The 13,009-nt window shown below is 30.5% G+C and overlaps 1 protein-coding gene and 1 long non-coding RNA gene across 3 annotated transcripts; both read left to right on the top strand.

Annotated features, from left to right (window-relative positions):
• Nucleotides 1-2,646: 2,646 nt before the first annotated feature.
• Nucleotides 2,647-4,215, top strand: LOC146930922 (uncharacterized). 2 transcript variants are annotated; one of them, XR_015006533.1, is made up of 4 exons: nucleotides 2,865-2,957; nucleotides 3,055-3,273; nucleotides 3,361-3,448; nucleotides 3,531-4,215. It is a non-coding gene; the product is annotated as an uncharacterized LOC146930922 (long non-coding RNA). The 2 variants fall into 2 exon arrangements; XR_015006532.1 differs by having other exon boundaries at nucleotides 2,647-3,273.
• Nucleotides 4,216-9,352: 5,137 nt separating this feature from the next.
• On the top strand, nucleotides 9,353-12,542 carry LOC146930923 (B3 domain-containing transcription factor VRN1-like). Its single transcript, XM_085702395.1, has 4 exons — nucleotides 9,353-9,729; nucleotides 10,909-11,578; nucleotides 11,671-11,870; nucleotides 11,955-12,542. The coding sequence occupies exons 1-4, from the start codon at nucleotides 9,670-9,672 to the stop codon at nucleotides 12,303-12,305; spliced, it is 1,281 nt and encodes a 426-aa protein (XP_085558521.1). The 5' UTR covers nucleotides 9,353-9,669; the 3' UTR covers nucleotides 12,306-12,542.
• The last annotated feature ends 467 nt before the right edge of the window (nucleotides 12,543-13,009 follow it).

The raw sequence follows: 13,009 nt of genomic DNA on the forward strand, positions 1-13,009 counted from the left end.
ATCCTTATGCACCGTGCATAAATCATTCACAACCATCAAATATGGTGTACATGTGTAATAATCCTAGACTTCTCCTCTCAAACTACACCAAATCAAGGTATAAGTGAAACATAAGTTAAAATGCTTCTCTCTCTAAATTATTTTAGAGAGAGAAGCTCTTCAACAAAGGTTATCTTCTCCGATCAACATTAAAACGCCGGCACGGTGGTGGCCGGCCCAACTGGGCGGCGCCACCGCGCCGGAAAATTCAACTTCCTTTTTTTTGAAAACTGAAGACACTTTCCGACATCCTTTTTCGCGCTGGTTATGAATATGGCCTTAGATTTTTCGAAAACTCAACGGTTTGTTCTAGATCTAGAAAAATAGATCACAATTTTACCTTTCCTTTCTTCTTCTTCTAGATCTAGAACCGGCTTTGTTTTGTACAGATCCGGTTCGGATTGTGTTGTGATTGCTTGAGTTCGGATTTGTTGTGTTATTCTAGATGATGATGATTTGAAAAGGTTGTTGTTATTTGTGAGATAAGGAAAAAATATTGAAGGAGATAGTGTTGTTCTTGAAATCAAAAGAAAAAGATTGCTGCTTGAAATTTTTATCTGATGATTGTTTGCTGGAAAAGTGTTTGATAGATTTGTAGTGAAAGCTCAAAAAATGAATTGCTGGAAAATATTGTTCATGTTGTACTTGCTGGAGCATTTTTCTTTGTTTTATTAAAATGATTTTAAGCATTTACGTGAACAATTAAACTGAAATTTTGATTGTAAAAAAAAATAAAAATTAATTAAACCGTGATTCACGTAAATGCTTCAGGCTACTAATCAGACCAATGATCACTACTAATGTGAGAAAATAGACAAATATTAATTAGGACATTATGAAAACAAATTAAATTCCGTAAAAACAAAATAAATGGTAAGGAGATATTAATTGTTATTAGAATTAAGCTTTCACTTGGGGTGTAGAAAGCAACGGCAAAAGTTATTATGCATAAGGAGATCCTTATGCACCGTGCATAATTGCTTTCTACACCTAACATAATTGCTTTCTACACCCCAAGTGAAAAGAATTATTTGGGTCCACTATAAAATCTATTTATTTGTGGGCCTAATAAAACCCCGTATTATAATTTTTTTCTTAACAATTTATTTATGCAAAATAGCTTATTCGAAATAGTTTATTTATGCAAAACAACTTATTAGAATGATTTTTTAAAAACCGCTTATTCAAAACAACTTATTTATGCAAAACAGCGTATTCCGATTAATTTTACAAACCAACTTATTCAAAATAGCTTATTTATGCAAAACAGCTTATTCGAAACAACTTATTAGGATCACTTTTTTTAAAACCGCTTATTCAAAACAACTTATTTATGCAAAACAACTTATTTGTTCAAAACAGCTTATTCAAAACAGCTTATTTATACAAAACAGCTTATTCCGATTTCATTTTAAAAAACAACTTATTCAAAACAACTTATTTATGCAAAACAACATATTTATGCAAAACAACTTATTCAAAACAGCTTATTTATGCAAAACAGCTTATTCGAAACAACTTATTTACACAAAATAGCTTATTTGTGCAAAACAACTTATTCAAAACAACTTATTTATACAAAATAGCTTATTTGTGCAAAACAGCTTATTCAAAACAGCTTATTTATACAAAACAACTTATTCCGATTTCATTTTAAAAAACAACTTATTCAAAACAACTTATTTATGCAAAACAACATATTTATGCAAATCAACTTATTCAAAACAGCTTATTTATGCAAAACAGCTTATTTGAAACAACTTATTTATACAAAAGAGCTTATTTGTGCAAAACAACTTATTCAAAACAACTTATTTATACAAAACAGCTTATTTGTGCAAAACAGCTTATTCAAAACAACTTATTTATACAAAACAGCTTATTCCGATTAATTTTAAAAACCAACTTATTCAAAATAGCTTATTTATGCAAAACAGCTTATTCAAAACAACTTATTAGGATCACTTTTTTTAAAACAGCTTATTCAAAACAGCTTATTTATGCAAAACAGCTTATTTGTTCAAAACAGCTTATTCAAAACAGCTTATTTATACAAAACAGCTTATTCCGATTTCATTTTAAAAAACAACTTATTCAAAACAACTTATTTATGCAAAACAACATTTATGCAAAACAACTTATTCAAAACAGCTTATTTATGCAAAATAGCTTAGTCGAAACAACTTATTTATACAAAATAGCTTATTTGTGCAAAACAACTTATTCAAAACAACTTATTTATACAAAACAGCTTATTTGTGCAAAACAACTTATTCAAAACAGCTTATTTATACAAAACAACTTATTCCGATTTCATTTTAAAAAACAACTTATTCAAAACAACTTATTTATGCAAAACAACATATTTATGCAAAACAACTTATTCAAAACAGCTTATTTATGCAAAACAGCTTATTCGAAACAACTTATTTATACAAAAGAGCTTATTTGTGCAAAACAGCTTATTCAAAACAACTTATTTATACAAAACAGCTTATTTGTGCAAAACAGCTTATTTATACAAAACAGCTTATTCCAATTTCATTTTAAAAACAACTTATTCAAAACAACTTATTTATGCAAAACATCATATTTATGCAAAACAACTTATTCAAAACAGTTTATTTATGCAAAACAGCTTATTCGAAACAACTTATTTATACAAAACAGCGTATTTGTGCAAAACAGCTTATTCAAAACAGCTTATTTATACAAAACTGCTTATTCAAAACAACTTATTTATACAAAATAGCTTATTTGTGCAAAACAGCTTATTCAAAACAACTTATTTATACAAAACAGCTTATTTGTGCAAATAAGCTATTTTGCACAAAATAAGCTATTTTGCACAAACAGCTTATTCGATTCCTAGGTCGCCGATCCCAAACGGAATTGCAGATCATCCCTATTCTTCTGAGGTATGTGTGTATTGTAATTCGTGACAAGTTTGCGTGATTGTGAATTTGTAGAGATTTCAATTTTGAATTGCGGAACGCTATGCGTGAAATCGTGTAGATTTATAATTATGAAGATGTGGTTACTGATTGCAAATCTCACAAGGTTGTTGTTAAAGGAGGAAAAGCGGATCCATTGAAGGTTCTTGAAAGAGTTCAGAGGAAGAGTCATAGACAAGTTGAGCTTCTTTCTCCGATCCCAAAACCACCTTCAGAACAAGAGAAAAAAATTGAAGAGAAAGAGAAACCTAAGCCAGAGGAAGAAAAGAAAGCTGAAGAGGTTAATTAATTATTTTTTTTCTTTTTTAAATTTATCTGAATCTGTGATGGATCATTTTTATCATTTTTATTTTATTATATGGTGCAGCCTAAGGTTATGATAGTGATTCTGAAAGTTCACATGTATTGTGAAGCTTGTTCACAAGAAATCAAGAGACGCATTGAGAAAATCAAAGGTATGTTACTGTGTTCTGTTTTGATTGAAATTCATATTTTCTTCACTTTTATTTCATTCACTTGTTTTGGTTCAATTCTCAGGTCCCATCCTTTCAGGAATTTGTCAACTGTTACTACCGATGATTTTGTGTTTGAATTCGAATCTTGCTATGATTTTCAATTTTGGTTACATATAGATGATGGGTTTGATTGGTTTGGTGATGAAGTTTGCTGGAGATTTTCAAGTTCCTTTGCATTCTTGATTTTTGGAAGAAAAAGGACGACGTTGATTGTGAAAGGACGACGTTGAAGAGGAGGAGAATTGGGAGTAATGAGTTGGAGGGATTAGGGATTGATTTGAATTTGGGAAAATTGATGATGGACTTGGTTTGAGAAATTGTCGAAATCAAATTGGGAATTTTTCTGAGAATTGTGATTCTGTTGCTAAGAATTCAAAGTTGGTGCCTGAATCTGATGGTTTTGAAAATGTTCTGTTATGGTTGAAAATTCTATATGTTTTTTATTTTTGATTGTGATATGCACCATGTTGGATCAAAGAAAACCATTAAGTACATCTAATGGTTTTGGAGTACAACTCACATAAACCATTTCCACAGCAAAATGGTTTTGGAGTACAACTCACAGAAACCATACCCATAGCAAAACCATTAAACAATTAGTTTGGTTTCGTGTAGAACACTATCAAAACCATTAAACCACACTTATGGTTTCAGTAATAGTTTTTATTTAAAATCATTTGTCAATAATAATTTTCACTATTCTTTTATTTTATTTAGCATTTGACAATTATTTTTCTTTCACATACAAGTCTATTAAAACCATTAAAGCGTGATTATATTTAGACAAAGTCAGAAATTCGTTTTACAACGTAAAAAATAAAAGAGAGATGACGAGGCTTTACAAAAAAGTGGTTACTTATTGATTAATTCACATTAGGTTATAAGTGTGTACTATTAAGTGGTTACTTAATAATGATTTAAATGTTTATCACAATTTTTTTAATACAAAACCATTTTCACTGGAATTGGGAAATGATTCGATGTGAAATCTGTTGGTATAAGCTGGAATTCGGATTTGATGAATTATTGAGAATGTTGTGATGAATTGTGTTGTTTATGATCAATCCGGTTCGGATCTGGTGTTAGCATTACTCACGGAAACCATTTTCACTGCAAAATGGTTTTGGAGTCTAACTCACGGAAACCATTTTCACTGCAAAATGGTTTTGGAGTACAACTCACGGAAACCATTTCCACAGCAAAATGGTTTTGAAACCAACTCACAGAAACCATAGCCATAGCAAAACCATTAGACAATTATTTTGGTTTCTCATAGAATACTATCAAAACCATTAAACCATAATTATGGTTTCAGTAATAATTTCAGTGTATAACATCTTAATCATTATTCAAAACCATCTAACAATAATAATTTCATTAAAAATCATTACACATTTATCTTGGTTTCACATACATGATTATCAAAACCATTAAACCATAATTATGGTTTCAGTAATAATTTCAGTGTATAACATGTTAAACAACGTTCCAGTAAAGAAACTCATAATCCATACTCATTTCTCTCTCTAACTCATAAAAAGCTTAATCAAAACAGCTTATTTTGTGCAAAATAGCTGTTTTGCACAAACAAGCTGTTTTGTATAAATAAGTTATTTTGAATAAGCTGTTTTGCACAAATAAGCTATTTTATATAAATAAGTTGTTTCGAATAAGCTGTTTTGTATAAATAAGCTGTTTTGAATAAGCTGTTTTGTATAAATAAGTTGTTTTGAATAAGCTGTTTTGCACAAATAAGCTATTTTGTATAAATAAGTTGTTTCGAATAAGCTGTTTTGCATAAATAAGCTGTTTTGAATAAGTTGTTTTGCATAAATATGTTGTTTTGCATTTATAAGTTGTTTTGAATAAGTTGTTTTTTAAAATGAAATCGGAATAAGCTGTTTTGTATAAATAAGCTATTTTGCACAAATAAGCTGTTTTGTATAAATAAGTTGTTTTGAATAAGCTGTTTTGCACAAATAAGCTATTTTGTATAAATAAGTTGTTTCGAATAAGCTGTTTTGCATAAATAAGCTGTTTTGAATAAGTTGTTTTGCGTAAATATGTTGTTTTGCATATATAAGTTGTTTTGAATAAGTTGTTTTTTAAAATGAAATCGGAATAAGCTGTTTTGTATAAATAAGCTGTTTTGCACAAATAAGTTGTTTTGTATAAATAAGTTGTTTTGATTAAGCTGTTTTGCACAAATAAGCTATTTTGTATAAATAAGTTGTTTCGAATAAGCTGTTTTGCATAAATAAGCTGTTTTGAATAAGTTGTTTTTGCATAAATATGTTGTTTTGCATAAATAAGTTGTTTTGAATAAGTTATTTTTTAAAATGAAATCGGAATAAGTTGTTTTGTATAAATAAGCTGTTTTGAATAAGCTGTTTTGCACAAATAAGTTGTTTTGTATAAATAAGTTGTTTTGAATAAGCTGTTTTGCACAAATAAGCTATTTTGTATAAATAAGTTGTTTTGAATAAGCTGTTTTTGCATAAATAAGCTGTTTTGAATAAGTTGTTTTGCATAAATATGTTGTTTTGCATATATAAGTTGTTTTGAATAAGTTGTTTTTTAAAATGAAATCGGAATAAGCTGTTTTGTATAAATAAGCTGTTTTGTATAAATAAGTTGTTTTGAATAAGCTGTTTTGCACAAATAAGCTATTTTGTATAAATAAGTTGTTTCGAATAAGCTGTTTTGCATAAATAAGCTGTTTTGAATAAGTTGTTTTGCATAAATATGTTGTTTTGCATAAATAAGTTGTTTTGAATAAGTTGTTTTTTAAAATGAAATCGGAATAAGTTGTTTTGTATAAATAAGCTGTTTTGAATAAGCTGTTTCGCACAAATAAGTTGTTTTGTATAATTAAGTTGTTTTGAATAAGCTGTTTTGCCCAAATAAGCTATTTTGTGTAAATAAGTTGTTTCGAATAAGCTGTTTTGCATAAATAAGCTATTTTGTATAAATAAGTTGTTTTGAATAAGTTGTTTTGCACAAATAAGCTATTTTGTATAAATAAGTTGTTTCGAATAAGCTGTTTTGCATAAATAAGCTATTTTGAATAAGTTGTTTTGCATAAATATGTTGTTTTGCATAAATAAGTTGTTTTGAATAAGTTGTTTTTTAAAATGAAATCGGAATAAGCTGTTTTGTGCAAATAAGCTGTTTTGCACAAATAAGCTGTTTTGTATAAATAAGTTGTTTCAAATAAGCTGTTTTGCATAAATAAGCATTTTTGAATAAGTTGTTTTGCATAAATATGTTGTTTTGCATAAATAAGTTGTTTTGTATAAGTTGTTTTTTAAAATGAAATCGGAATAAGCTGTTTTGTATAAACAAGTTGTTTTGCACAAATAAGTTGTTTTGCATAAATAAGTTGTTTTGAATAAGCGGTTTTAAAAAAGTGATCCTAATAAGTTGTTTCGAATAAGCTGTTTTGCATAAATAAGCTGTTTTGAATAAGTTGCTTTTTAAAATGAGATCGAAATAAGCTGTTTTGTACAAATAAGTTGTTTTGAATAAGCGGTTTTTAAAAAATCATTCTAATAAGTTGTTTTGCATAAATAAACTATTTCGAATAAACTATTTTGCATAAATAAATTGTTAAGAAAAAAATTATAATATGGGGCTTTAATTTAGTGGGCTTGGCGGGAGCTTTTTTAAGTGGGCTTTGAAATTTGGGGCTCCATTGACACCTCTACTTATTAGAATTAAACTTTCACTTGAGGTGTAGAAAGCAATTATGTTGGGTGTAGAAAGCAATTATGTACGGTGCATAAGGATCTCCTTATGCACCATAACCACACCTGAAAGCAACTATGTTGGGCTACCGGTTAATGGGTTGGGATTTATGCACGGTGCATAAGGATTTCCTTATGCACCATAACCACACCCTTTTAATTGGTTGATATCTTGAAAGGGTAAATACACCCTAAACAAGAGAGGGTAATATAGAAAAAACCCTTAATCATGATGCATTAATGCTCTTTTTTCTTACAAACATTAATCCTCTTTTTAATTCTATTATGACGCGACTTTGTATTTTCTATCTTGAGAATAGGCCTAGTAGATAGAATTAGAAACTTTTTTTTTCTTATTTTGCTCTCTCGCTCTCTCCTTTTTCTTCATCTTTGATTTATAAGAAAATTGCAAATTTAAAATGATTTTGCTTCAACTTCTTAATATTGCAAATCGAACACATGACGAATTCAAATGGTGACATAAGATTAAGCAATTATATTAATCTGCAGTCGATTCAATCTAATACCCAAGTTTGGGTGAATCAAACTGGAGAAGATTACAACGGTTTTTCTTGTTCGGAAAAGATTACAAACAAAAAAAAAGGGAAAAAAAGTAATTGGATCACAAGGCAATTTTGTCATTTAATGTCATTTAATTATATATTAATTGAAATAAATGTGTTGAAATATGCAATTTATTACAAGGCTAATTTCATCATTTAATTATGATATATATCCTATCATATCGTTATCAACATAATGTTTATCATGTCGGTATCATATATCTTGTTCCTATCTAGATTCATATCATATACTCCCTCCGTCCCTATATATAAGCATCATTTTATTAGAGGCAAATGGTGCTTATATATAGGGACGGAAGGAGTATTATTTTTATGGATCTTGCTAACAAGTGTTCTGAGGGCATTGATTAAGGATTCTACAAATAGAAAATTTGTATTGGAAATATAAGATGTTAATTTTGACCAAGTAATAATTACACAACTTTTTTATAAAAACTTACTTGTTTTGGATGCTTAACTAATGTCCTTGGGGCACCGGTTAACATTCTCCTATTTTTATTTTATTCGGGCTATCAAGCAGACATGTATATTTGGTCATTTAATCATTTTAAACTTCATTTTTAAGACTTACAAATTTTTTCATGTTAATTCACCTAATTTATCACCCGATCATCAAATTGATTAGTCAAAATCATTAGTTTGTCAAAAATTCTGAACGGGGATTTAAACTTCACAAATTGAAAATGGGGACTCAAAACCGTTGTTTTTCCAAAATAAGGGATTAAATGGACACAAAACAAGTAGCTAATTAACAAAGCAATTGGTAGGTTAAATGATTAATGATCTCATCAAATGACGAATTGTCCAAAACCCTTGAAAATTGGATTATTTACACACAAAAAACGGGTTCGGATCTTCTCTATTTCCTAAATTAAATGGAAATGTCCATTAATTTCATCATTTAATTATGATACTCCCTTTGTTCCTATTTACATGAAATATTTGACTTTTTTGATTCATTGAATAATTGATGAATTTGGTCTATATTTTAGACAAGATACATCAATTACTCAATGAATCTAAAAAGTCAATTGTTTCTTATAAATAGGACTGGAGGAATTAGTTTTAAAGTAAATAAATGATATAAATTTACATATTTTCAAAATTGGAGACATTAATTAAACATGAGAAATGTTAACCGATGACTTTGGGACGCGAGTTAAAGATTTTAAACGGTAACTTTTATGAAAGTTTGTGTAATAAAAGTGAATTGAAAAATTGAAAACTTTGACATTTTTAAAGAATAATTACTTAATTTAAAATGTTTAAAGAGTATTAGTGCCCGAAGTTTGAACCCCAGATCTTACATATCTTATACATTGTCCCAACCAGCTGAGTTGAGTTCAGCTCACCAGGACATACACTCGTTAACAAGACTGGTTAAATATTTATACACCAAAATTTTAACAATAAAAAATGGAGAGAATATTAACTAAATAAAAACAAGTGACCAACTATGTTCCAAACAAACTCCAAACGGAAACAACAAAAGTGTGGTTTGGTTTTTTAAAACCGGAAATGAGAAAGTTGCTTTGGAAAATCCAAACTGGGAAAACCTCTGTTTTTGTGCTACTCACCCACTGAGTCACCAACTCGTTATTAGGCCAAGTTGGTGTCTTTTTTTTATAAGCCTTCAAAAAGTAAAAACCATTGTTTTTTGTCAAAAAAGCTGAGAAAGTTGTAAAATGCAAAGAATATTGAGAGAGTGATGGTGAACTAGATCTGAAAGTTGAAGTAACTAGACCTCAAAGCTTTCATCTTTCAATCAAAGGGTCATTCATCAAATGCTTTAAGGCTTTGATTTTGGTTTTGATTTTCACAGTGTCAGAAAATGCCTTCTCCTTCATTTCATAAGCTTGTTCTACCCTCCACTCTTCAAGCTAAGCAACTGGTATACCTAAAAATTCAATCTTTTGTGTATTATTTTTTGGTTTTTTGACTCTATTTTCTTAGATGAATTTTTGCATGGTTTATTTATTTATTTATTTATTTATTTTTGTAGTGGGTTTATGAGAATTTTGATAGAGTGAAGAAAGGGTTTGATAATTTTTCTGGGTTTTTACTTTTTATTTTCACCAATCATCCACAACCTCAAACCTTGTCATCCCTTTCATCAAGTTTAAATTTTTAGATTAGATGGGCGTGGAAAAAAAAGAGTCATAAATATTTTTGGGTCAAGGTCTCAAGATTAGTCATGGACTTTTAAAGTCAAATCATAAAGTGGGGTTGGCTAATTTTATGTCCTATTTCCAACATGCAACACACATATATTTAAGTTTTCTCAAATTTATTAATTGAAAATTCTCCACACAAAAAAAAAAGGATTTTTTTCTACTTGAAATTAGAGTTTTTTGGATGACTGATGGGTTGTTTTACTGGTGGAATTTTTGAGGAAATTTATGCTGAGTAAATATAATTAATAGTGTACTTTGGTTTAGAGATCTACTCTGTATGAAGCATGTGCTAGGTTGTAACATGAAGGTAGCTCGGTTGGTGAGTTAAGGGACATTGAAATAGTTTAAATCAGGAGGTCCCGAGTTCGATTTTTTTTTTTTTAAATGGCTAATTTTATTCTCGACGAGTTTATGCAAGACGCACAAAAAACTCGTGGCAACGAAAGGGAAACAATACAACAAGGTGCCGCCTATATAAGTTACACCTCCGCCCGATAAAAACAAACCCACGAAAACCCAAATAAGGTATCGATGGGTAAAACTAATATAACCAGCAATTTACTAACATATGCTTATAAAAAAAATGCATTAGCCGAGTTACAGTGAGAAACAATTCCCATGCATTGGAGGAGGAACCTGAACTAAACCTATATCTTTTTCGAATTTATCTTTGCAATTAGAATTTTAGCTTTGTTTGTCAGATTAGCTTGAGTGTTTGTGTGTTACGGTGCAATTTATGAAGTTCCGTGATTCTGAAATTGGCTGCCAATCTTGCCAAACCGATTCGACGAACTTATTACAATAGAACATTGCACTTTTTGAAATGAAATGGTGTTTTTTATACTATCATGGCAATTTACAAATATTTGGAACCTAATATGATTTGTGAATTGCAGAGGCTTCCAGATGATTTTATGAGGAAATATGGTGGTGATATTTCTCCAATGGTTACTCTCAAAGTTCCTGATGGCAGTGCGTGGCGTGTAGGAATGAAAAAGGTAGACAACAAATTTTGGTTCCTTGATGGCTGGAATGAATTTGTTCAAAAATATTCCATTAGTACTGGATACTTGTTGGTATTCAAATATGAAGGAAAGTCGTATTTCACTGTTAATATTTTTAGTTTGCCTACATCTGAGATTAACTATCAATCACCTGCGCAAAGAAGTAATGAAGCGTCTCTCTTTGGAAAACGTCTTACTATTTTCGAAGAAATGGAAGATGAAGATTCTGTTGAAATCATGGACTCGTCGCCTACGAACCTTACTCCTAGCCTATTGCAAAACAAAGCAGTTACCGGCTCAGCTGATAAACTTACTCCTTGCAAGTCTCGTCCGCCTCCAGCACTGCAGAATCTGTTTAATGGATCTAAACTTAATAGCATAAACTGGGGTGAAGGTGGGAATACTCCTTCCAGAAATGCCAACTCGGTAGACAACCAGTTGACCAGAGATATAGGTCTCCAGTTTAATGTAGTTGAGTTTAAAAAGTCTAATGAAGAGTTGAAGTTGCGCGCGGCTACTGATGAAAAGGTTAAGAAAACTGCTGTAAAGAAGAGGAAATCAGGTCTTAGTTATTGTTTATAACTCGGTTTTCTTTATCTGATCTCGTTATCTGAATTGAAATTTATAATCAAAATGCTATTTTTGAAAGTGCAGATGTCCAGGAACCTCCTTCTGAACATGAAGATGAGGTAGAAATGCGCAATAGGTTTTATGAAAGTGCATCCGCAAGGAAAAGAACTGCAACAGCTGAAGAAAGAGAGAAGGCCATCAATGCTGCAAAATCATTTGAACCATCTAATCCTTTCTGTCGGGTTGTCCTACGACCCTCCTATTTATATAGGGGGTGCATAATGGTGAATCATTGAATCCAACACAACTTTTTTTTCATTCTCTTATAACATTTTGATCTTGCATGCTAAATTCTTTCTGTTTTCCAGTATCTACCATCTTGCTTTGCAGAGAAGAACTTGAATGGCGTTTCAGGAATTATCAAACTTCAAATCTCTGATGGGAGACAGTGGCCAGTTCGCTGCCTTTATAGAGGTGGTAGAGCTAAGTTAAGCCAGGGGTGGTATGAGTTTTCGCTGGAGAACAATTTAGGGGAAGGCGATGTGTGTGTGTTTGAGCTGGTTGCAACGAAGGAAGTAGTGCTGCAGGTTACTGTATTTCGTATTACAGAGGATGAAGGACCGTTGAGCCCACAGCCGTTGCAGCAGAACCAACATGTGAAACTGGTAAACGTTCCGTTTCAGCATCACCTCGCTTCAACTAAACTGATTAGAAATTAACTTTGTTTCCGATAGGTCGTAGCTGAACTTTATTAAGAACCAGTATCCCTTTTCTTGTGTGTGATTAGCTTTTTCATCTAATTTCTTCAAATGGGATTTTAGATGCTTTTGATGTCCAACATTTCAAGATGATGACTTCAGTGTGTGACATAATCTTAAGCTTGCCGCTGTTTTAACTTGGTTTGTAAATAGATTGTTTAATCTAGCTTATATCAGAAACTTGGTTGTTGCGTATTATCTTGTATCTCTTTTTATGTTTTCGCTTCTCTTCGAATTTTTTAGGTTGATTCACCTTGGAGTCTTTTTCGCCTTGCATATTCATTTTTTCTACAAACATGTTTAAATAAAAAAAAATTATCATGTTACGACACTAATAATTGATTATTGATGTAACATGCAACTTCCAACTTTGGTTGAAGAGTTTGGATGGTACTGAAAATGTTGAAAGATAATAGATATCCATTTGGTTTTGTAGGAAAAGGAATTTGACAAAAGACAGTGTTTATATTAAATTAGTTTCTCTTGGTTTGTATTTTACTCCCTCCGTCCCATAATACTTGACACAGTTGACCTTATTACGCATGTCAATGCATAACTTTGAGCTTAAATATCTTGAATAATAGTATATTAGAAAAAATTATGAAAATTTGATATTTTGAAAATACTCATCGAGACGAATCTAACGACATCTTGTATGATACTTC

Source organism: Medicago sativa, chromosome 4 (genome assembly GCF_051527215.1).
Source record: "Medicago sativa cultivar Bolivia chromosome 4, Bolivia_mono, whole genome shotgun sequence".
Classification (NCBI taxonomy): domain Eukaryota; kingdom Viridiplantae; phylum Streptophyta; class Magnoliopsida; order Fabales; family Fabaceae; genus Medicago; species Medicago sativa.